We start from the raw sequence: 25025 nt of genomic DNA, 5'->3' as shown, positions 1-25025 counted from the left end.
AACTTCATATAAAAGTTCGCTTAGACGCATGTGTGTTTGATTTATGGTAATCAAGCCGGAGCGGGTCACCAAGTGGGTTTTCTCCGGACACTCAGGGTAAGCCCAATACACAAGACCCTCTCGCGTAACATCGTGCCAATGAGAGCGATTAATATAATGCTGTTACAACTTGTTTTACAATCGTTGTAGAAAAAATTATTTAAATTAAATTATCTAAAAGCCTTACGGCAAATACAGTGTCCTTATTTTAACCTGAACTAATCATAATTGTAAACAAAACTATTTTAATTATGCAACCATTTCGATCAAACCCCTCCCTCCGGCTTCAAAATGAAGTCATGTTGTCCAAAGAAAACGTTCCTACCATTCATAACTGGTTTGTGAGTCATATGATGTACACTACACTGGAACATTATTTAAAACATGGTTTTTAATTTTCATAGTATATTTAATTTATTATTTTGAAGGATTGTATTAAAGGCACACAATATAGATTGATGCAAAATAAATGTCTTTTTTTTAACTTCAATGTATTATCGTGTTGAACTCAATTGACTTGAGTGATAAAAATGCATATGATTTAAGTACAGATAAAAAAGATAAGCGATATTTTGGCGCTTTTTCAACCGGGCTATTTGTGGCCACGTGGTCATTAATTAGAAAAAATAAAAACATTCATAAAGGCTTATATTCTGTACCTTAATCATATGCTCTTTTATTTTCAGGATTAATTTAAAAGTCAAATGAGTTAAACATGAAACTACATTTTAAACAATCCATCAACCTATACTGTGCGCCTTTAAGAAAACTAACGGATAAATTGATTAGTGGTGAATGCAGACGTGTATTATACTAAGGCTCAAACACGCTTTTCGGTACGCGGTATTCAGAGGCTTTTTACGGCGTACTTAAGGGGTTGTACACGGTACGCAGAACATCTCAATTTGGCAATGTTTGGTACGAAAGTTCTAAAATTGTTAATTATCAGTTGAACGCAGGATAAGGGTATTATTTTGTCAAAAATTCGTTATTTTCTGTGATGGTTGAGGTGGTAGTGGTGTAGGGGGGGTAGGTTACACCCTCTATCCTCCGTGTGCTGTATTTCAATATCCGGAGTATTAAAACTATTACTTGAGATGACATTTACTTCTGTTTGAAGATTACCATTTTTGTTTTACTTAATATGAGCTTAAACGTTAACAATTACCAACACAACGTTGCACAGAAAGGGAAAGTTTGATAAAGAACAACACTAACACACCATATTTACCCGTCTAAGTGTTGAGCTGGCTCGTAATTCAATGAGGGGCTCTTTCGGAACGAATTGATTTACTTAATTCGAAATAACAACATGGATTTTGTAATGTATGACAATCGTAATACCATAAACAAGAAATATCATAAAGCCCCCGGCGCTAGTCAACCATTATTATACATGTTAAACACGCGCTCGCTATTTTATTTGTTAAGTATAGCTATATGCTATGGGTATATGGAAATCTCAATATTGGCTATTTATACAGCCTACTGCAACGTGTATTTTAATCTCTATTAACATGATTTCCGATATACACAAGAAAACAAAGTAAACAGGCTTACATTGTTGTAACATGTGGAACTGCCGTTAAGATATGAAATAAATCCCTTATTTAGTGGAATTTAGAAGGAAAAAACATGGATTTTTACGCAAGTCAGCGACTTTACGCAAGGTAAAATACATTGTCAAAACAATTAACTTATTTCAACATGTGAACTGAGAACTATATTGAGTTGTCTTGTCTTGTTACAACAGTTCTCAAAATAACAGTTCTCCATGATAATTTATAAACCCGGGCATCAGTTGCTATTTTCGTAATCGATATCGGGGGATGGGGAGTATAAGGGGGTGGCATAATCACACACCCTGTGATTATACAACATGCTCAAGTGCATGGGGCGGGGGGGGGGGGGTAAATCTTCCTCATACATGGGATTCGAATATAATATTTCGGTTGTATTTAAGTTAACAAAATCCATTTTATATACAGCTGTGATATAGTCTGATTTTACATAAGCTACTTCTTTGACAAAGTGCAGAATGCTCAATTTCATTTGAGAGTCGTGGCAAACATATTGATACTAGGATATGCAACCTCTGCCTTGATCACATAAAACTCCTTTTTTTATATCCGAATCCTATGTATATAATGTATGGAATAAATTTACCCCCATCCCCATCCCATAACATCCTCCATATACTTTAGCTCGCTGTATGGCCGGTCACAGGGTATGGGGTTGGATATGCCTCTACCCTATATAGTTACGCCCCGATCCCCATTATTAAGACCGAAAAAGACAAGTTTTTCAGTACCCAGGTTATTAATAATGTTGTTGACAGTGGTACAAGTGACAAGCATGATATGTTAGATAATACTATTCTTTAAATCAATTATAAAATAGTAATGTAATTGATAATGGGCGAGGGGATGAAGCGTGTCTATTTGGGGTGTAGCATACCCACGCACCATGTCCCATTAATCGGTACGCAGTCCCTCAAAGTAGTTTAATATGTTTTGTAACGAGGGAATCGGGTAGAAAATGGTATTTTCGTTATCCAAGGGGGGACCTATGACCTAGTATATACGATTTTAAAAAGATAGTTTGCGTACCGAAAACTGTAACTTTGGGTTTTGTATGTTTTTTACGTACCGCATTAGACCAACTTGAGGACGAAATACTCATATAGACTCGAAATAGTGTGTGTGAAGGGAGCCCAGATTAGATCCAGTAGAGTTCCATATTGTAACCTTTACATGCATGTCATCGCACCTTTTTAAAAACAGCATTTAAGAACAGAAGTTAGAACTTAAATCATGATATATATCAGGTCATAACTTTAATTTCTAGGCCTAGTTGGATTTTTTTTGACTTTCTTAAATCCACGAATATAGAAATATGCTCGTAATTGTGCAAATTAGAACAATTTGGACAAAATATAATGTATGTTTACGCAATGACAAAATGTACCTTAAACAGTGTTAGTAGTCAAATGGCCTAATAATAGTAGTAGTATGAGCAATAGCAGCAGTAACAGCAGCAGCAGCAGCAGCAGCAGCAGCAGCAGCAGCAGCAGCAGTAGTAGTAGTAGTAGTAGTAGTAGTAGTAGTAGTAGTAACAGCAGTAGCAGTAGTAGTAGTAGTAGTAGTAGTAGTAGTAGTAGTAGTAGTAGTAGTAGTAGTAGTAGTAGTAGTAGTAGTAGTAGTAGTAGTAGTAGTAGCAGTAGCAGTAGCAGCAGTAGTGCTAGTGGTAGTGGTATTGGAAGTGGTGGTGGTGGTGGTGGTGGTAGTTGTAATTGTAGTGGAGTTGGTGCTGGTGGCGTTGAAGGTGGTGGTGGTCGTCGTCGTAATAGAAGTTTTAGTAATATAGCAGTAGTGGTAGCAGTAGCTGTAGTAGAAGTTGTAGTAGTAGTATTAGTAGTAGTGGTAGTGGTAGTGGTAGTATTAGTAATAGTAGTAGTAGTGGTTGCGGTAGTGGTAGTGGTATTGGTAGAGGTAGTGGTAGTAGTAGTGGTAGTAGTAGTAGTAGTAGTAGTAGTAGTAGTAGTGGTAGTGGTAGTGGTAGTGGTAGTGGCGGTAGTGGTAGTGGTAGTCGTGGTTATGGTGGTGGTTGTGTTGGTGGTGGCGGTGGTAGTATAAGTGGTGGCGGTAATAGAAGTGGTAGTGGAAGTGGAAGTGAAGGTGGTGGTGGTGGTAGTGGTGATGGTGATGGTGGTGGTAGTGGAAGTGGTATTGGAAGTGGTAGTGGTAATACTAGTGGTAGTTGAAATGGTAGTGGTAGTGGTAGTTGTTGCGGTAGTGGTAGTGGAAGTGGTATTGTAAGTGGTATTGGAAGTGGTTGTGGAAGAGGTAGTGGAAGTGGTAGTGGAAGTGGTTGTGGTAGTGGAAGTGGTAGTGGAAGTGGTAGTGGTAGTGGTAGTGGTATTGGAAGTGGTAGTGGAAGTGGTATTTTAAGTGGTAGTGGAAGTGGAAGTGGAAGTGGTAGTGGAAATGGTGTTGGTAGTGGTAGTGGAAAGGAAGTGGTTGTGGAAGTGAGTGGTAGTGGTAGTGGTAGTGGTAGTTGAAATGGTAGTGGTAGTGGAAGGGGTTGTGGTAGTGATAATGGAAGTGGTAGTAGTAGTTGAAATGGTAGTGGTAGTAGAAGTGGTAGTGGTAGTGGTAGTGGTAGTGGTAGTGGTAGTGGAAGTGGTAGTGGTAGTGGTAGTGGAAGTGGTATTAGAAGTGTTAGTGAAAATGGTAGTGGAAATGGTAGTGGAAGTGGTAGTGAAAGTGGTAGCGGAAGTGGTAGTGGAAGTGGTATTTGAAGTGGTATAAGAAGTGGTAGTAAAGTGGTAGTGGATGTGGTAGTGGTAGTGGTAGTGGAAGTGGTAGTGAAAGTGGAAGTGGTAGTGGTAGTGGTAGTGTAGTGGTAGTGGAAGTGGTAGTGGAAGTGGAAGTGGAAGTGGTAGTGGTAGTGGTAGTGGTAGTGGAAGTGGTAGTGGTAGTGGTAGTGGTAGTGGAAATGGTTGTTGAAGTGGTAGTGGAACTGGTAGTGGTAGTGGAAGTGGTAGTTGAAGTGGTAATGGTAGTGGAAGTGGTAGTGGAAGTGGTAATGGTAGTGGAAGTGGTAGTGGAAGTGGTAGTGGAAATGGTAGTGGAAGTGATAGTGGAACTGGTAATGGTAGTGGAAGTGGTAGTGGAAGTGGTAATGGTAGTGGAAGTGTTAGTGGAAGTGGTATTGGAAGTGGTAGTCGAAGTGGTAGTGGAACTGGTAGTGTAGTGGAAGTGGTAGTGTAGTGATAGTGGTAGTGGAAGTGGTAGTGGAAGTGGTATTGGTATTGGGAGTGGTAGTGGAAGTTGTAGTGGAACTGGAAGTGGTAGTAGTGGTAGTGGTGGTAGTGGTAGTGATAGTGGTAGCAGTAGTAGTATGAGAATGTATTTTTGTTGTTGCTTTGTTTGTTTGTTGTTGTTTTGCTTTTTTATGGCGGGGGGTTGCAGGGGTCGTATGATTTTTTAAGGATAGCTTTATCGGTTTTCGTACTAAGGGATGACGCTCAACTTGAAAACAATTGTGCATTGCCGTATGGAGGGGCGAAGAGGGTGGGCTAGACAACATCTTTGAGATACCCGCACTGCCTTTACCAAGGTTAACCAAGTGTCGATGGATTATTTGCAATTGCGTATTAGTTTCTGGACATTGTGATCACAATTTCACCAAACATGATACAGAGGGAATTGGTAGAAGTCTGTTTCTTTGATCTTTGAGAAAAATCGCGTGTCACTATTGTTTTAGATACTTCAATGATGAAATATTTAAATCTCTTAACCGTGAACGCGTTTGTTCGAGATGTTAAGTTGGAATACACTTAGCTTGTGAGCGATGTTGGCATGTTTGAATGTCAGTTTAGCTTCTATACCTTCATATTAAAGGGACATAACAAGGGTTACATTTGATAGATGCAATCAGTTGTTAAATGCATTCTGATTTTAACTCCTTTTTATTTTAATGGCCAAAGCAGAAATGATTTGTGTACAGATAAAAAACGAGCGATATTTTGACGCTATTTTTGGATAATTTATGACCACGTAGCTATTAATGAAAAACACCATTTATGGAAGGCTAATAGTTTATGAACTGTACTCAAACATATGGTTTTTTTTGCTTTGGTCATTACAGTCAATCGAGTTTAACATTATTATGTATTAAATAAAAATAATAATGGCATCAACCAATAGTGTGCGCCTTTAAAATACCACTATTGTTTTAGATAGTTCAATGATGAAATATTTTTATCTCTTAAACAAAAACGGCGTCTGTTCGAGATGTTTAGTATCCATAACATAGTTGGAATATAGCGGGTCAGCAATGCTGGTGTGTTCAATCAGTTTAACTTATATATTATGACAATGTTTAGTCTCTATAGAAAAGTGCCAAGACATTCTCCCCTGTCTTGGCTACTCAAGGCCACAGTAGCGATCGGGCGCTTTGCCCGTAAGGTCTGTTCGACATCCAGGGAATTTGACCACACAGTCAACCGGTCTGTTACTCTAAAAAGGCCACGAAGATACAATGTTAGTTGATCAAAAACAGCTGCCGGTACTGGCGGATCGGGGGGGGGGGGTGCGCAAACGACGCCCCCTCCCCCTTAAATCGTCCAAGTTTTTATTTCAGTATAGGAGAAAAACACAATATTATATGCTTAAACTACACCATCTTTGACTTGAAAAAGACATAATATTCGTTCGGCAGAACACCAACCCCCCTGCCAACACTTTTCTGCAAAGCACCCTAAGCTCGGGTTGGGATGAACTTATCTTACACTCTCAGCCATGGCAGACACTTATAATCTGGGGTGGGAGAAATAATATTATATGGCAGCCGCTGATGAGTTACACACATAATGAAACAATTTAACCAATCTGTGTGTAAATCTCAAAATTGCAAATTAGTATAAACCCTGTTGAAGTAACAGTTATCGAGTTATATATACGCTAACAAAACACTACACATTTTTTATTTAAAGATTCACTCTAACTCCCACAGAATATATGGACAGGGTGCATGAACTTGTCCTTATAAACCGTAAGTAGAAGAGTGTGGAAGGTGGGGGGTCCAGACCACGGCAACGTCAAACCAAAAGACGTTAAAATATGTTACCATCATGAGCTCAATTGCCTAGCGTCCGGCATAAAAAGGGGAGTATAGGGGTAATACTGTGCTCAGTACGTGTTCAAATCTCGTGTTTAGTGCTTTATATTTTTGGTATAATAGTTTTAGTGTGGAATTATGTGTTTGTTTTTATTAAAAAAAATATGATTTAGTTTGAAAATCCGGTGCCAGTGACCGAGCATGTTAAAAGAACCAAAAATACTTTTTCCAAAGAGCTAGGGTATCGCACTCGGATGTCTAGTATCTCATTACTCAGTTTTCTTCAAGTCTACTTATTGCGAATTGCAGTCACTTCTATCTCATGTCACTTATGGCATTTAAACACACTCTAAGTCCTGATGGCGTCACGGCGGGGTCAAGCCATAATGCAGCCAATAGGCGCGGGCTGACATTGATAAACTCAAATAAATAAAATTGTTCTTTTAAGCCTTTGGCCTATATGAACACTTTAATGTTCATGTATCAGAAGGCTATATCTTCATGATTGTAGGGATAAATATCGCCCACTGGTGTAAATGCATCATATTACGTGACCAGCAAGTTTCAGCTTTCCTAAAGTATGATTTGTTATTAAAAATAGCTGAAACATAGTTATACATCTTGATTGTCATCAACAATTTCGTAGAATAGTGCTGGATAGTGTTGTAACAGATGTGAAATGGATAAAAACAATGTAAATTAATCCCGATGACTGATGGAAGGCATCGTATAACGTACATGTTGTAAAAACCTTGTGGATCGATCAAAACAATATCAAGTAGCCGTCCACGCCAGTTTACGTAGTTATTTATGTTCTAACATTTAGTGGCCTACGTCGATGCTAAGAGCACAATACAAAATAAATAATTTAAATTTGAAATATGTAATTGAAGATAGATAATTTTAATAGTAAATTGGCAGTGCGGTGTACGGAAACAATATGAGCACTTTCTATTTAAAGGGCCAGTTTTGAAGGTAGTTTTATATAATTTTGCCAAAGGTCAAGGCCTCACTCAGGTTAATCAAAATGGAATGCTGCATGTATTTCAGCAAGGTTATTTTGGCTGAGATCAAATTATCAGGTGCTGGAAGCTTAATGTTTCATTTTAAAGTTACAAAATGTAAAGATTTTTTTAGGTTTTAACTGAGAGTTTTTTTAGATAGGCATTACGTCAACCCGATAAAGGTCAAAATGGCCGAAAATAATAAATAATGTGTGTTTAAGTTGGACTTTACCCATAAATGTACAATATATTAATATTACAGTCATTAATGTATTATTCAAAACGAGAATCCATGCAAAATAATATGATAGTTAAACAATTTAAATTAAACATAGAATTTATCTCGAAGTTAATATTGAAAAAGTACTTACTCATCTTTGCATTATAATGATTGATGGCTTATCGACGACTACGAGTAATGTGGAAAATGCTTTGTATCGATGTTTTGAATTACAGGCTGATGTAACTAATATTAGCATTTATCTTTATAATAGTTCTACTTAATTTCAATTTCCCAGACAACAGCGGCACGTGCAGCGGGCGGAGATGAACCAGGACGCGCAGGTGCACGTGGTGCTGGACGTTGACGGGACCACGGCTCCTATTACTGTTGTTTCTGGGGAGGAGCGGCCTTACTACGATACCCTGAGGAATAGATGCAAGAGGACCACCGACTTCCGGAGGGATTACCGGTCAGTACTCGTGATGGACCCCAGATGCATAAACATCTCGGATCTTACCAAGGATATTGAAATCTCCATTTTATAGTCTGTAGAGTAATAGACACTTATTGCTTGTTGGTTCCGACCTAGTCTTGACACCACACAATAACTCGAGAACGGTTTGACGCAGGTCCATGGAACCTAAGTGGTGTGTTGTACTTGACCTGCAGATGACGCTATTGTTTTCTAGGGCAGTAGGTCAAGGTCACGATTAACAGTCTTATTGAAACTTTTTTCACACAATCCGAACTCGAGAACAGTTTTACTGAGAACCATGATTCTTTGGTGGTATGATTCTTTTGACTTGTAGAACACTCTAATATTTCTGGGTCAGAGACAACAGCAAAGCAACTCAAGACAGTTTGACCTAGGACTGGCATGAAGCTTAGTGGTAGATCACTCGTTATCGGCAGGTGACCCCTATTGTTTATGAATTTAGTCGGTCAAAGGTCAAGGGTGACAGTGACAGTCTTATGAAAAAGTGTCCGCAAAGTATATCGAGAACGGGGTTCAGTCAGTCAAAGATCAAGGTCACTGTGTCAATAGTGACCGCAGTTTATTAAAAAATGTCGTCACCTGTATTAAACCTTTATGAAAACATTAATGCTCAATATATTTGTCTTAAAACAAGCCTTTCACACGTTTCTGACAAAGCGACGCTAGGGAGACACACATCTCTTGTTTCTGCTATGTATGTAACATTTATATCCAGACGACCAGATGAACCCTCAGACGGATATTTATCAACCATACGTAAAGGGCTGTCGTCCTGCTGTCGCTGTGATGCGCAAGCGCGGCGGAAGATGTTTTCCAAGCGGTTTCCGGTGTGGCGGATCATGAAGAAGTACCAGTGGCGGACGGACCTACCCAATGACCTCGTTTCCGGTCTTACGGTTGGCATCATGCAGCTCCCACAAGGTTTATATGCACAGTGTTCATGTTTAGAATTAGCTTAAATATTGGCCGTTTAAAGATAAATGTTTTGAATGGCCGTTTTGAGGTTTTGCTGCCATGAGTTTGCAGTGATTGTGAATTTCGCCCTGTTATATTGGGTGGCATAGAGGCGACATGTTTGATGATGTTTTTATCTCGTGGCCATGACTTACTGACTTGTTCCAATGTCTAAGTATTACGTGGCAAAGGCTTACTCCTTGTAACTACTTAGCTATTTCGTGGTAACGACATAGTTATGTCCTGGCCGCGACTTTTAGTAGCTAGTTCAAACGACTTAGTATGTCGTTTCCACGACTTTCTTCCTTGATTTTCACTTTTCAGGACTTAGTATTCTACTTCTATTAAGGTTTAGTCAAGACATAACTTTGTCGTGGCCACAAGAAAAAAACAAAACATGCCAATCCTTTCGCTATCGTGTGCCCTTTCCTGACGAATTACATCTTCTATGTATGTGTTTGTCCTATGAACGTATTTAAGTTCCAACTGCGGCCTGCGGCGGACGAGCGGTCGGCGTCCAGTTTGTTGTCCGATCAATAACTTTTGAAACCTTTGTCCATTCATAAGCAAATTTGGTCAGAATGTGTATGGGGATGATATCTCGGACAAATTTGATAACCAGCCATATCACTCGAGAGTTATCGCCCTTTAAATTACAGAAATTACCTTAAACCGGTATGGTCAGATCAATAACTTGTCCAATCATAACCAAATTCGTTCAGAATATGAATGGGCATGAAATCTCGAACAATTTCTATAACAAGCCGTATATTTTGAGTCACACGAGGGTTATCGACCTTTGAGTATTGTAATAATCTTAAATCGGTCTTGTCCGATCTAAAATTTTAGAATCTGTCATCCAATCATCACTTAATTGGGTCACAATTTGTATGGCCATAATATCTATATATAACTCGCCGTATCGCTTGAGTCAGTCGAGATAAGTCGACCTTTCAAGTATAGAAATAACCTAAAAACAGCCATGTCCGATCAATCATTTTAGAATCCGTTGTCCAATCATCACAAAATTTGGGCAGAATGTGTATGGACAGACTGTCGTGTTCAGGTTTGATAACCAGCCATGTCGCCACATCAATTTAAGAGTTACGCAAAAAGTGGCTAAAACTGTATTACATCTCTAAATTTGGCTTAACGTACAATCACTTATGAGCAAACTTGGTGTCCTAATATTAAGCGCGAGTTTTTTGTGACTGAATTGTGTCAGTAATACTCATTCAATCCGTTCTAAAATGGCGACTGTAATAACACCATGGCTTATTATGAAGATTTCTCAATAACAACAGGTTTTGATTTCAGGTATGGCGTACGCTCTGCTGGCAGAGTTACCGCCCGTGGTTGGCCTCTACATGGCGTTCTTCCCTGTGCTTATATACTTCCTGTTTGGAACCTCGCGACACATTTCCATGGGTAAACTATTTGATCTTTGAACAATTGTTTGTAGAATACCAGTTTACTGTAAGATGGAGTAAATGTTAATATATGTAGTTTTTGTAACAGTCTTACCTATCCATAATGATACGTATTTATATCAGCAGTACCCAAGCGCTGATCTAGTGTTTCCTCCAGGGTACTAAAAATATAAAGGGCATATGGAAGCGCGTCAATTTTTTATAATTTACCTAAAAGGGTGCCCTGTTTTAATCATACTAGTATTTTGTTCGGAAGTAATATTAGTATATGGTTATTAAAGTAACTGACTTAAAATTTAAAAACATCTTTATTTATCATTAAGCACGCATTGTGTTATGAAGGAAAAGTGTATTTGTCTCCCATCGCATTGCAATGTCACATTGTTTTTATCCTATTTGTATGGCCCCCTTCGAAGAAGAAGGGATATATTGCTGTGCACATGTCGGTCGGTCGGTCCGTCGGTAGACCAAAGCTTGTTCGAGTGAATTTCTGGAGGTATGGTCATTAAACTTTACATTAAAATGGGGCCTGACCAGCTGATGACCCCTATCGATCGAGGAGTCAAAGATCAAGGTCACAGTGATCTTTAATGGTAAAACGTTCTCAAAGCTTGTCTGAGTGGAAACCCAACATTGCCTAGAACCATGGTCATCAAACTCGACATGAAGGTTGGGCCTGACCAGTAAATGACCTCTATTTATTTTAAAGGGCCATTTGGTCAAAGCTAAAGGGCACATTGACCTTGAATAATAAGAGGTTGTCCGAGTGATAACTCGACAACGCCTGCACCCATGGCCCACAAATTTGTTTTGGAGGTTGGGCCTGACCAATAGATGACCCCTATTGATTCTTGGGGCATCGTGTCATAGGTCAGGGTCACAGTGACCTTGATCGATAAAAGGTTGTCCGAGTAATAACTCGACAATGCCTGCACCAATGGCCCTCAAATTTGACTTGGAGGCTGGGCCTAGCCCAGTAGATGATCCCTATTATTTTAAGGGGTCATCGGGTCATAGGTCAAGGTCACTGGGACCTCGAACACAAACTCTACAATTCTTGGACCTATGGTCATTATTTATGGTCATAATATTAAAACTGCCTCAAAGGTATCCAATGTCAATGACAAATCAGCTGTCATTTCGATCCATGCATATTTTATTTTTTTATTTCACTTTCCAAATAATCCTGACACTATGGCGATCAGGGGTGTATAATGTCTGACCCTACCGCTAGGCACTGTAGCGCTGTGCAGCTTTCTGACTAACTCGATGATAATCTACACACCAGATATGGCGGTCAGCGTGCTTGGCATGAATGAGATTGTAACGTATGACAAGAGTTTGTCAACCATACAGGAACTGTTGCACTGCGCATCCCCCTGACGTACTCGGTGCCCTCGTGGTTAAACACTGCCGGGACACGCGGCAAACGTGGTGGGGATAATTGCTATAACATGATTATATGTTCCACCCTACTCGCAGGCACTGTGGCACTCTGCAGCTTACTGACGGGCTCGGTGATATCGCGGTTCTACACGCCGGAACTGGCGGCCACCGTGTTGGGAACGAACCGGACGGAGGGCATCCTCCACAACATGACCATCCCGGAAAACGCCAAGGACGAGCCCGTGGAGATTGAGCTGCCTAATGACGTCAAATTCGCCATCGCGTCGTCCGTATGTCTGCTGGTTGGGATTGTTCAGGTAGTTTGACGGATTGAAAATAACTGTTGTGAGATATAACTTTGGTTTATACGACGTAATGTTTAGGAATATCTTTCATTGTCTTCCAACCCGTAATGTTCCGTCGGTTTCATCTTCTTGATTTAATCATATTTTATGTCAAGTACAAATGTTTCATTTCAAAAAGTTAAAAATTTGATGGGAAGCTTAAAACTTATAAAGTATACAAAGATATGTGTGCATGAACAACAACAACATTATCTGATAGAACTTTAAACTATTACAAAGTAAAAGAGTTGACTAAGAACATTGAGTGTTATTTAATAGAAAAAAAAACACACAATGCATTTGTATCATAACCATAGTATAGTTTATAAGAACATAATATGCATGTAGATGAATTACGTAACTAGCATAGCAGGGTAACACGTTAGTCCAAATAAGAGTACGTTGACGGATTTATTTTAGATTTTTGATATTGCAAATCCTTAAAGAATCCCGTATAAAACGTCTATTATTTTAGACAAGGTAACACGTGATATTAAACAGCGTATAGCAGAGTCTGTTATGCCAAACATAGCCAAACGCTTTGCTTATGTCGCCGAAAACAAGACGAACTTCCTTCACATTATCTAGCACCTCACAAAAATGTATTGCAAATGGAAGATAATTAGCTCACAGTTGAATCAATAGGTCTGAAAATCTGTAAGAGTGTTTTTGCTGACAAGGTCATATTTAATGTTTGAAAGCATTTCTTTCAAATTCATTGTTTAATATTTTAAGAAGTGAAACAGGACGATTGTTTACTATAAATTTAGAATATCCTCCCTTTTAAAACTTTTTTAAATAATCTGGAAAATTACCAATCGAGAATAAGTAGATGAAGAGATCTCAGTGGGTATGCCAGCCAAGTCGACAGATATTTTAGAATTCTAGAATTAATATTGTCTGGACCCTCCCAAGGGGCAAAGACGAGTAAAGGTTCGATATAAGAATAGTTTTTTTTTCTCTGTTTCCTTATTAAATTGTTGAAAACATATTTTCAGACAGCGATGGGTTTCCTTAAGATGGGTTTCATCACGACGTACATGTCTGACCCGATGATCGGCGGGTTCACCACTGGGGCCGCCGTGCACGTGGGCACCAGCCAGGTGAAGTATGTGTTCGGCCTTCATATACCACGGTCAGACGGCGTCTTTCAGATTCCCAAGGTAATGGTTTGATGTGTATCCACTAGCACAGAGACTTGAATGTATGATGCAGATCCCAACAGCTGCCCCTGGCTTACTTTAAATAGTTGCTTGTGGCCTCATTTGTATTTTCAGGGTCAAGACTGAGGCCATAGGCAACTATTTTAAGTAAGCCTGTGGCAGCTGTTGGGACCTGCATCATACATTTAAGTATCTGTGTCTACTAGTGGTTAAAAACTGTATTTCAAAATGTTTGAAGCGAAAATGAATCAAATGTAGCTTGAAATAACTTTACAAGTAATATTAGTGTACTAGTAATAAATCGAGTTTTAATTTTACATATACACATCATATTCTCCTCAAGCTGTGTAACAGTCCACTTGCGGTCTCGTCACTTTGGTTTGACGCGTAGTTAGGGTATTCTGTGTATTTTTTTAATTTATTTGAAATCACTGTACTGAATATGCTTTGTGTAAATATATATTTTAAATAATAGTGATATTTGCCATTGCATAATATCATTCCCTTTAGCTTTATCATTATCATCCTCATCACCCTCATCATCCTCACCACGTCATCATTATCATCATAATCATCAACATTATCATCATCAGCAGCAGCAGCAGCTTCACAAGCAACAGCACTACCACCACCACCACCACCACCAGCCGCATCATCATCATCATCATCATCATCATCATCATCGTCATTATCGTCATCATTATCATCGTCATCATCATCATCATCATCATCATCATCATCATCATCATCATCATCATCATCGTCATCATCGTCATCATCATCATCATAACGTCATAATGAAGACTATTATATTCCGCTACCATACTCTTCCAGACGTACGCTCTGATATTCCACCACATTGGGGAGTCTAACGTCCCGACCCTGGTCATGTCGGCCGTCTGTATGGTGATCTTGTACGTCGTCAAGGTGCACGTGAACCAGCGTTTCAAGGACAAGATGCGGTTCCCCGTCCCCGTAGAGCTCTTTGTGGTAATATCTTAATCCGGACAAAGTAACTTGGGGAGAAATATTGATGAAGATAGTTTGCCATTTATAAAATGTATTCATGTGTGCATAGTATTTCGACCATTTTGTACTTATTCTGATATGTTTGAGGTTCAAACATTCGTGGTTTCTTTAACAAAACAAAAAACGACAACATGAATTGTTACTCACTAAAACATTAATTTCAGGTGTTTTAAAATAAGGTGTTAAATAAAGTACGCGCCTGGGGGCGTTTTTCAAAAAGATTTCTCAGTCCTAAAATTGTACGCTGATTAAGAGTGCTCGGAGACACTTGTTAAGTTACAGGCAGAATCTATTCAATCGTAAATTATAATCCTTATAGTCCTTATAATGGGGAAACACCTAAACATTTACGATAATGATTGAAACGTTACCCAGTTTTTCAAATACTTCAGTATTATTGAATATATGGTAAAATAATGCTTTTTGAAAATACTGTAGGGTTGTCTCAGTCAAATGTAAGTAAAACTGGGACTGCTTGTCATAATATTACGTTTTAATGTAGTTTGTGCTGTTCGAAAATCGCTACCCAAGAATGCATTTACAAACTTCCGGTTCAATCAAGTACACAAGGCTCTGATGATAAGCTTACCTTTTGTACATCAGCATATATACAGCCAGGCACACATTTTAAAATTTGTTTTGTTCAAAAATGTTTTTTTGAACTTTCATACGAATATTCCAGCATTTGAGACGTTTCGCTAATCAACATGTAATTAGTGCAAGGATTATAATTGAAATAGTTATGTACCTATATATACATGAAGCTTAAAATAAACATTCCCTTTATCGGTGATGGGATGAGGGGAACCAAATACGCTTTACGCAGTACCGAAATGTTCTGTACGAGTTGTCTCCAATTGTCAACGACTAGCACGGTTATATTCAAATAATTTCGACGTTAAGATGTTTGACAATGCAGTGTCGTCAGTATAGTATATCGTCATTTATAAAACATTCAATATATTGCCTACATTGAAATGGAGAATTAAGTCGTGATGGCGTCACGGCGGGGTCAAGCCATAATGCAGCCTACAACAATAGCAAATAAACATACTACATTGAAATGTTTGTGATCGAAATACTGATATGTTAAAAGTGACTTCAAACTGAACTTTCTTAATCTGAGGCTGCTACATAAATCACGATAGGGTAGCTTATTTTGCATGTTGCAAGGTCAAATTCCAAAATTTCGCTTTATTTAACATGTTCATATCGTACCACAGCTAAAATGTTTGTTATTATGTTATGTTTGTTTGGTTCCAAATTATAAATTATTCAGTCTAACATTTTTTATTCACTTCAATGTCGTTCAAGATAAAAAATATACTAGCATTAATAAATATGATTTTCAATTAATAGCTACGAAGCCACAATGTCCCAAATTAAAAAGACCCACCAAAATATCGGTAATATTTCAGTACACAAATCATATGCTATTTTAGTTTTTATCATTAAAGTCAAATGATTGAAACATGATGATTCATTAAAGGCGCATATTATCAGCACGTTCTGCGTAACGTATCGGTATTTTTTCACGAGAGATTCAAGAGATTCAACTTATTTATTAAGTAACTTGAACACAAAGTGCTCCTCATTACATGATAGATATAATACATTCAATTAAACATATATACAACGATAACATGATAGGTTTGAAATCTCAGACATGAGAAAAGAACTGATAATTAATATTTTAACATTATATACTTTTACATTACACTAACATTTCACTTACTATATAAATCATTCATAAATGATATTATTAAAAAAGATAAGCTTTAGATACTTGATTTTAGCAAAATATTAATTTTTCTTTCCTGATCAGAAAACCGCGTCCATTCAAACCTATCACGTGACCGATTCACGGAGTTATGACCTTTTTGATTTCTATATTATAATGTGATATATGTCCATTGGTTTAATGCGGCTGTTAAAATGCACAGAGTGTGTATGTGTGCAATTTGTCTACATTTTCACTTGTAATTGACAGAAACTCAACGCATACTCGACATTTACTGTAAAAAAGACACTTTTTATTAAAAATGGATTTATGGGATACATTTGACATTAATAGGTTTGATTGATTGATTGATAAGAAAACTATTATTTTATTCTCTGGCATATTGATTGCCTGTAACACGAAAAGTGTGTCACCTGTCACTTAGTAACCCAATTAATGTCAACTGTCCAACTTAATTGGTGGAGATTGATCGATTGTAACCTAATTTTGCAGGTTGTTGCTGCAACTTTGGTGTCCCATTATCTCAGCTTTGCGGAGAAATACCACATGAAAATTGTCGGCAAAATACCTCCTGGGTATGCAATAAAAGATGCACGCGTGTCGATTCGTACATGTATATTTGCGTACTATTAAGTATGTACAAAAGGCTTATATTTCCTAATAACTTGATGTGAAACTTATGTGTATTCCCTCATTTGGATTTTAAAATAATTAATTATATTTTTTATAATTCAAAGATAAATAATTGTTTATAAAAATGTATTTAATTCTTTGTAACCTGTTTGTCAGGAAATTGTAATTGGGCAGACGTTGTTTCTTTTGGTCCCCTGAACCCGTATACATTTTTCCTAGGCCACCAAACTTTTATACATGTACATGTTTTGGGTCCACCAAATGTATCTACATGTTTGATGGTCCACCATACTTATATTTATTTTTCTTGATCAACCAAACTCATGTTCATTGAAACATACGGATGTTTATATCACCTATCAATCCTAATCTACTTAATCACCGTATATGTGGGTCCCCAGGTTGCCGACGCCGACGATGCCGAGCCTCCCGAAGGCGAGTGTGTACACGGCGGACGCGTTCATTATCGCCATCGTGGCCTTCTCTCAGTGCGTATCTCTTGCCGCACTCTTCGCCAAGAAACACGGCTACAGCTACGACCCCAACCAGGTACTCTCTCATTAAGGAACTGCATGTGTGAGATACATGATTCTCAGGGATTTTAAATTCAGGGGCAGAATTGAAAAGGCTTCCTAGTGAACATTTTTAAATAAGTGAAAACTTTCGAATTTTGAATATCGATTATTTTAAATGTCCTCTAATTTAAATCAAATTAATACGTAGGCAATTTTTGGACCGTTTTCTTTCTTATTTTCATATTCTTGGTGTGAAGACATGGTTAGTTTTCCTAAAATTAAACATACATAAAAAAAATCCACTAAGTTTTACTGAGGTCCGGTATGCATAAAACATCTTAAAGCTGCTCTCTCACAGATTTACCGTTTTTACAACTTTTTTATTTTTTGTTTTGGAAAGAGCATTGTTTTGCGTAAAAATCTGCAAACCAATGATAAAAGATTACTGACAAAAGATCAGAGGGCAGATTTTCATATATTCCGTGTGAAAATAAATGTTTCATGGCTTAAACCGTTACGAACGCTTTAAAAAAAATACATAAAACATCAATTTTTGAACCCATATATAAAAATCTGCGATCTAATTGTTTGTCAGCAGTCTTATACCGCTGGTTTCCATGGATTTTCGCAAAAATTGGCTCGTTCCTAGACAAAAACTTAAAAAGTTGTCAAAACGTTCAATCTGTGAGAGTGCAGCTTTAAGTCAGTTCCTAACTTAAGTCACACGCCTAACTTAAATCACATTTGTAAGTTAAGTATCTCACTGGTTATATGATATAAAAACATAATAATATTTAAAAGTACTTTATGTTCACTAATGTTATGTAATATACCTACTTTTATGTTAATAACACTTAAACTCTATTGGAATTAAGGAAATCAACCTATTAGTAAGTTAAGAAATGACTAAGATGTTTTATGAATATTGGCCCAGAATTAATCTAGAACTCGGGATTGAGGGCTTTTAGATGTCGACTATTGTACTAGTGTTCATATTGTTTATTGCTCAGGCTCAGGCGTTTGCATAAGAAACCTAAGAATGTACCTAGAGTTGATATGTCAAAACTCGATATGTCGAAGTCGTTGGGACTCGGGGAAATACTTCAAGATAACGAAAATTCGATATAACCGAAACATAAATAATGTCTAACTCAACCCAAAATGTTCGACAAGTTCGACATAACCAGAACATCGAGATAACAGAGTTCGACTTAGCGAGTTTCAACTGTATAAATGACTTTGGACACAATTTCAGAAGGGTTCTTATCCACTTTACCCTGTTTTGTGTTAAGATATCTCCTTCTCAAACCTGAGCCCCGCCTATGTTTTAGTCCTGACCAATATCAAATCTTAAAACCCCTGAATATTGACGCATACATCATCATGCACATAATTTGATTTCATCCAGACTTTAAGTAAAACTTTCCTTGGTCCCTGTCTGTTTTAATCTGTTCATAAATGCACTTTCTGTTCATTATGATGGTTGAAATCGGGCGTTGTACACTATTTCTATCATTGCCTGCCTTTATTTTTCATACAGGAGTTGATAGCGTACGGCCTCGGAAACGTGTTTGGTTCATTTTTCGCCTGCTACCCCTACGCCGCGTCCGTGTCACGGAGCTCCGTCCAGGAGTCCGCCGGCGGACGGACACAGGTTGGTGCTTTCCTTTTAAACGGCCATCATTTTGTAGTCTTTAATTTAAAAACTGAAATTAGTATGTTATGAGTATATTTGTAATTCATTCCAAAGATGTTGCGTAATCTGCTGATGTTTTTTATTAAAATATATAACTGCATTACAGTTTATTTCATTAAAGTGCACAACTTTTCATTAAAATAAAAAAATTCATGGTTCAACAGTAAAATGTTATTTTAATTATTTTTATGATCAGTTATTAAACATAACAACTATACACACGTTATATGTGAAAAACAACAAAAATATTTACTTTATTCTGAGAAGTACCGTACTTATCTGTTAATTAACTTGCTGTCCGACCAGACAAGTTTACATGTCATTCAGTATATTTTGTAAAAACAAAACATCATCAGGTCAAAGAGTTATCACAACCTGCCTTTATAGCGTTTACTGATTTATATTTGCTTTTTTAACATTACTCATATACATCATTTCATTTCTCATTTTAAATCTTCTCTCAATAAATTACTCTTTACGGAGTTGTCCGTAAAGGCCATGCATATTGCTAATATGTATTATAGTGGGGCGGCTAAGCATAAAATCGTGCTAAAATTTTGGTTAAAAGCATGACACTTGGCATACACATAAAACATCCCCTACTGATTATTTTTTATATGGACCCAAGTTAGCAGCGCCCCCTGGTGACAAGGAACCATTTTTAAGCCAAAGTGCACGATTCTGCCAAAAATTGTCCTTAACAGCCCCACTATTAGTGAGACAATGAGATTATCTACTTAGTCTAAAAATGTCAACTCTAAATGACCCTGAACCAACAACATACCCAGGACATTAGACCCCTGTTGTGACAACAGCGCAATAAACAAGGGAAGCACAGCAGAGAATTAACATGACAATCATTCCTTAAACTAGGCCCTTAATGGTAACCATTTGTGATATTAACATTTTGAAGCATCATGGTAAAATGATATTAATGGGCTATTTTATAACATGTAACATTACTCTAATTCTTTTTCTAAAGCATTGTTATTATATTTTTAATATTATTTGAAAAAGTAAACAAAAAAATCAATAGAAAATATGTTTTGTTCATTTATATAACAAAACCTCCAGTATTGCACAGTAGGAAATTCAGATCTGAGATCTGATAGACAGCACAAGGCAATAAAGATTAAGATCATTACACAAAAGTCGTGTACTATACTTGAATTGGGGGGGGGGGGGGGGGCACTTATAGAGGGTTTAAACTAGGCCTTTACATTGTTGGTGATATTAATGAGCGTTCATTTTCAGCTGGCCAGTGTGGTGTCAGCGACTATGGTGCTTATTGTGATCGTCTCTATAGGACCACTGTTCGAATCACTGCCTAATGTAAGTAGATTCCAACTTTTTGGATGTTGGGCCGATTGGTCAGGACTTTGTTAAACAACTTTGTGAACGGAATCGTTGTTAACTTTTAGGGGTAAAATATTTAATGATGTGCTGATATAATTAAGTAAAACAAGCATAGATGAATCAGTCGTCTCAATATTTGTGAAAAGTAACGCAGATCACATATTTGTCAATGAGCCTGTCAGAGTATTACATAGTTTAAAAAAACGATCCAATTAACAACGCAGTTAACTTTAACAATGATCTGACAATCGGTTCAATGTTTAAGCGCACCTTCACCTTTTATGGAACTTGAATTCGTTATTCAAGACATTTTAGTTTGTTTAATCCGCATTGATGTCAAATAAATGAAAAGTAACTGCTTTCCTGAAACATGCATTTGTTCACCTATACCAGAAATTATAACAGATACATTTGCCAGTAGTTCGAAAAGTTTCACCAAATTTCCTGAAAAAGCAGCAATTATAAATAAAATGTTATAATTCAACATTAAATACACTTCTGCTCTGTAGACCTAGCTTCTACCATCTTTGTGATTGTACGGGGTTTGTTCATTTCACAAAATATTCCTGTTTTCAGTGTGTTTTAGCTTCCATGATCATGGTGGCCTTACGGAGTCTGTTTCTACAGTTTAAGGAGCTACCACACATCTACAGAACGTCCGCGTATGACTTTGTAAGTAGATATGTTTAGTTCACGTGTAAATCATCTTAGAAAATGGACAATTCTCGACGAAGTTATATTTTTAAAGTTCCTTCATTTACACGGCCCATGATTCGAATTCGCTTTACATTTCTCCAAGGCTATGGTTTGTATATATCAATAAGGCTTTATAACAGAACCATGGACACATGGACTAAAATAGAACCGTTGATCGGGTAGCGCATTCGTCTCCTCTCACCTAAGTCACCCGGGTTCTATTTCCGGTTTGGGCGCATGTGAATTAGTTTTGTGGTCACCAAGCTCGACAATTCGATTTTCTCCGGGTACTACGGTTTTCTCAGAAACAACAAGACCATACTTTCGAGCACCATCTGTATTACAAAGTTGCTTTGTTTATGTAAACCTCAACAAGTGTCACGTGTTTGTTTGCAGTGGATCTGGGTGGTGACGTTCCTGTCGACGGTCGTGCTGCACGTGGACTACGGGATACTCCTCGGAATGCTCTTCTCCTTCTTCACCGTCGTCGTCCGCGCTCAAAGGTCCGTACATACAATATTATTTTTAAGCCAAACATAAGCTAGTTCTCTGAAAGTCAGCTAAAAGGTATCTGTTGGCTGAAATGAATGACTAAAAATACCTATAAATACACACACGACCTCTAGGATAAAAAGCCGATACCTTAACCTACATATGACTCAACTCGCCGCGTTAAGAGCGGAACATCTAAAACGTTATACCAACTCGCCGCGGCGTGGAGAGCATAACAGTTATGCTGGTTTACGTTAGTGGCAACACTTATGCTGATGTACCAACTCGCCGCGTTGAGAGCTGAACATCTATATCGTTAAAGCAACTCGCCGTAAAGAGTAAAAACAGTTATACTACTATACAAACTTGCCGCGGCGTGGAGAGTATCACACTTATGCTGGTATACCTAGACGCTTCGTTGTGGAAAGTGTAACACTGATGCTGATGAACCAACTCGCCGCGGAAGGGAGGGTGACAGACGTGTCTTATAACTTGCCACGGCGAGGACATGTGTAACTCATGTACCGATACACCAACTCGCCGCGGCGTTGCGAGTGGAACACAAGTTTATACCGATAAATCTATATTCCGCCGCAATGTTTTGACTTCATTTCAGTGCATTCATGTTTTATACAGTATGTCATGGAACAAACACTGCTTTGTGTTCCCTTTCAGAACGAAGGCAGAAAACTTGCAGAAAATCGATGAATTATATGTCTACGAAAACAGCTCACAATTTAGACAAGTAAGTATTGAACATGCTTATAATATATATGTTAACTCAATTGTCCTAACATATTAACCTTTCTGTGAACCTCAACACGTTCTCGAAATAACGTTGTTTTTTTTTTAATTTTCGTCGTCGACGATTGCTATAGCTGGTAAAATTGTTAAGATACATATACATGAAACGTTGTATGTATATCGATTGTGATAAACTTTGGCTTAATTATGTCAGTGTATATGTCATCTGCGTTTTCCAATACCTTCCCGGCCTTTAATTATGCTCTTCTTCGCCAGTCTAATCTGCGCATCTACTTTTTCTGCGTTTTAAATCTAGCGACCAATAATTGAGTGTTATTGATCTTCAATGCCCTTTAATCGACTTAAGACGGAGCAAAGTTGGCATCCACGTAAGGTAAACTTGTTGCCGCCATGCAGGTTGGGACATAAGTTTGCAAATAACGTAAATATTTTATAGCGCTCATTATTGTTAAGTTTATTTCCCAATAAAACCTGTCCCTCCCAGACGCAATCTACCGCCGGTGTCAAGGTGATTGGATTCAACTCGCCAATCTACTACGCTAACGGCGCCCTGTTCATGAAGCAAGTGTTCGCGGTGTCCGGGGTTGTCCCGGAGAAGAGACTGAAGGCGCTCAAGAAGATGCAGAAGGCTGATGATGCAAACACGAATGGGACAAATGTAAGGATATCCTATTTCTTTACAATTGCAATTATGCCGGAACACGTTGCTTTTATTTGTTTAAGTATACTTTAAGTAGTGTATGTAATGAATGATCATATTCCTATGATCATTCACCTATGAATCTATCTTACACTCTCGGCCATGGAAGATAATTATAATATATATATATTTAGAAATTAACGTTACTTTCGTGAATGTTTACATCGGTTGTGACCCGTAGTGACCAATACGAGAACCCCTTAGAAGTCTCGTGATTCATTACCCTGACATTGGGGAACAACTTAATACAACGCTATATTTATTAATCATATCTAGAATAATTTAATTTATTATTTGCTTTTCGGTGTTTTATAGAGATTTGTCTGTAAAATACTTGGGTGATTAGTATCCGGAAGGTTGTACTCGACTGAGTTTTTTTTCAGATTCGAATTTCACGAAGCGCTAGCCAAGTAAAATAGAAATCCGCAAAAAAAACAAGAGAGTCCAATACGGCATTCTGGATCAAAACGCAATACTATTAACTGGTTTATTATATAAATGACTGGTTTCACCTCGTGAACACCATAATTAAATATTTCACTCGTGGCTATACCACTCGTATATATATTGTTTTTGGTGCTCACAAGGCAAAATATATTGCGATTTTACACTGAAACAAACAATAATCCTGTATGTCTTAGTGAAGGTCATAAGCCCAGATGATATGTATAGCTAGGTCTTGAAAGTTGACCGCAAACGACATTTAACATTCCTTTACTTAAAAGACTATTGTGAAAATAGCATCCGCTTACACTTCAACTGCCTAGTACAGTGTTGATGTAAGATACATAATTAGACCCATTGTTAACTTTGTTAAAGTTAACAACGCTGATTGCGTCATCGTTGTTAATTTTGAAATCGTATTTTTGCTCTGGAAGTTTTATGGATACACTTTTGCAGTATTTCAAAACATATTTGAGGCAACCATTTCAGTTGTACTGTTATGCTAATGTGCTAGCTTATCATAAAATATTTTACTATTTCAAAGTTCACAACGATTGCGTTAACAACGTTGTTAGCGTTAACAAAGTTCAGAACAATCGGCCCATTTGTCTTGTTCTGTGTTGGCTTACGTACTCAATCATTTGTTACAAAAAGTCGAAAACATCAAAGGTTTTGATATTTATGTATGTGTATGATTTCACTTTGATGTATCTAAATGCGTAGGTGTATGTCAGGGCTCGATACATGGGAAGCGAAATGAATTTATGCTTAATTGTTGATTATGTTATACTGCATCAGATGAAGTTATCAGTGATTACTTACATCAGGTGTTTGTCTGCTTTCATACTTTTATCACTGCATTGTGATCATGACTGGTTATTAGTCTATCATTCTGCTGATTGTCCGTCCGTCCGTTCGTCCGCCCGTCAACAGTCCTTGTTCTTAATGAACTAAAATTTATAAAGAAACAACTGAAACCTGTTCATACCCATCTCTTGGTATATAAAGATCATGTTTCATGTTTCCAGCACTTTGTGACCCTGGTGAACGAGTCCAACGAGATGAGCTCTTCCCTGAGTCTTGACAAAGGCGGGGGCGGTGAGGAAAAGTCATCCGCGGCGAGGGCAGGTCGCGGCCGGTGGACGGATGCGGCGAAGGGCTCAACACGACAGGCGAACATGGTGACGGCGTCGGTGGACGGCGTGCTGCTTCATCACATCGTCCTTGACCTCTCCCGGGTCTGCTTCATCGACACCGTCGGGGCTAAGATTTTAAGACAGGTATATAGTGTATAT

General features: G+C 37.9%; 1 protein-coding gene across 2 annotated transcripts in view; it reads left to right on the top strand.

Moving 5' to 3' along the window:
- Positions 1-1595: 1595 nt before the first annotated feature.
- LOC128228310 (sulfate transporter-like) overlaps positions 1596-25025 on the top strand; it is a 40455-nt gene continuing 17025 nt past the window's right edge. For both annotated transcript variants that reach the window (XM_052939549.1, XM_052939548.1), the window contains exons 1-16: positions 1596-1709; positions 8186-8359; positions 9102-9307; positions 10658-10768; positions 12253-12473; positions 13499-13663; positions 14498-14653; positions 16926-17008; positions 17468-17615; positions 19122-19235; positions 20532-20609; positions 21210-21305; positions 21726-21832; positions 22497-22566; positions 23071-23244; positions 24759-25010. In XM_052939549.1, the coding sequence (XP_052795509.1) occupies positions 1675-1709; positions 8186-8359; positions 9102-9307; positions 10658-10768; positions 12253-12473; positions 13499-13663; positions 14498-14653; positions 16926-17008; positions 17468-17615; positions 19122-19235; positions 20532-20609; positions 21210-21305; positions 21726-21832; positions 22497-22566; positions 23071-23244; positions 24759-25010 (2190 nt within the window). In that variant the 5' untranslated portion in view covers positions 1596-1674. The remainder of the gene's footprint in view (positions 1710-8185; positions 8360-9101; positions 9308-10657; positions 10769-12252; positions 12474-13498; positions 13664-14497; positions 14654-16925; positions 17009-17467; positions 17616-19121; positions 19236-20531; positions 20610-21209; positions 21306-21725; positions 21833-22496; positions 22567-23070; positions 23245-24758; positions 25011-25025) is intronic.

This window comes from Mya arenaria, chromosome 3, assembly GCF_026914265.1.
Source record: "Mya arenaria isolate MELC-2E11 chromosome 3, ASM2691426v1".
NCBI lineage: Eukaryota > Metazoa > Mollusca > Bivalvia > Myida > Myidae > Mya > Mya arenaria.
The sequence above is the reverse complement of the archived record's forward strand: the minus strand, read 5'-3'. Positions and strand labels throughout refer to the sequence as shown.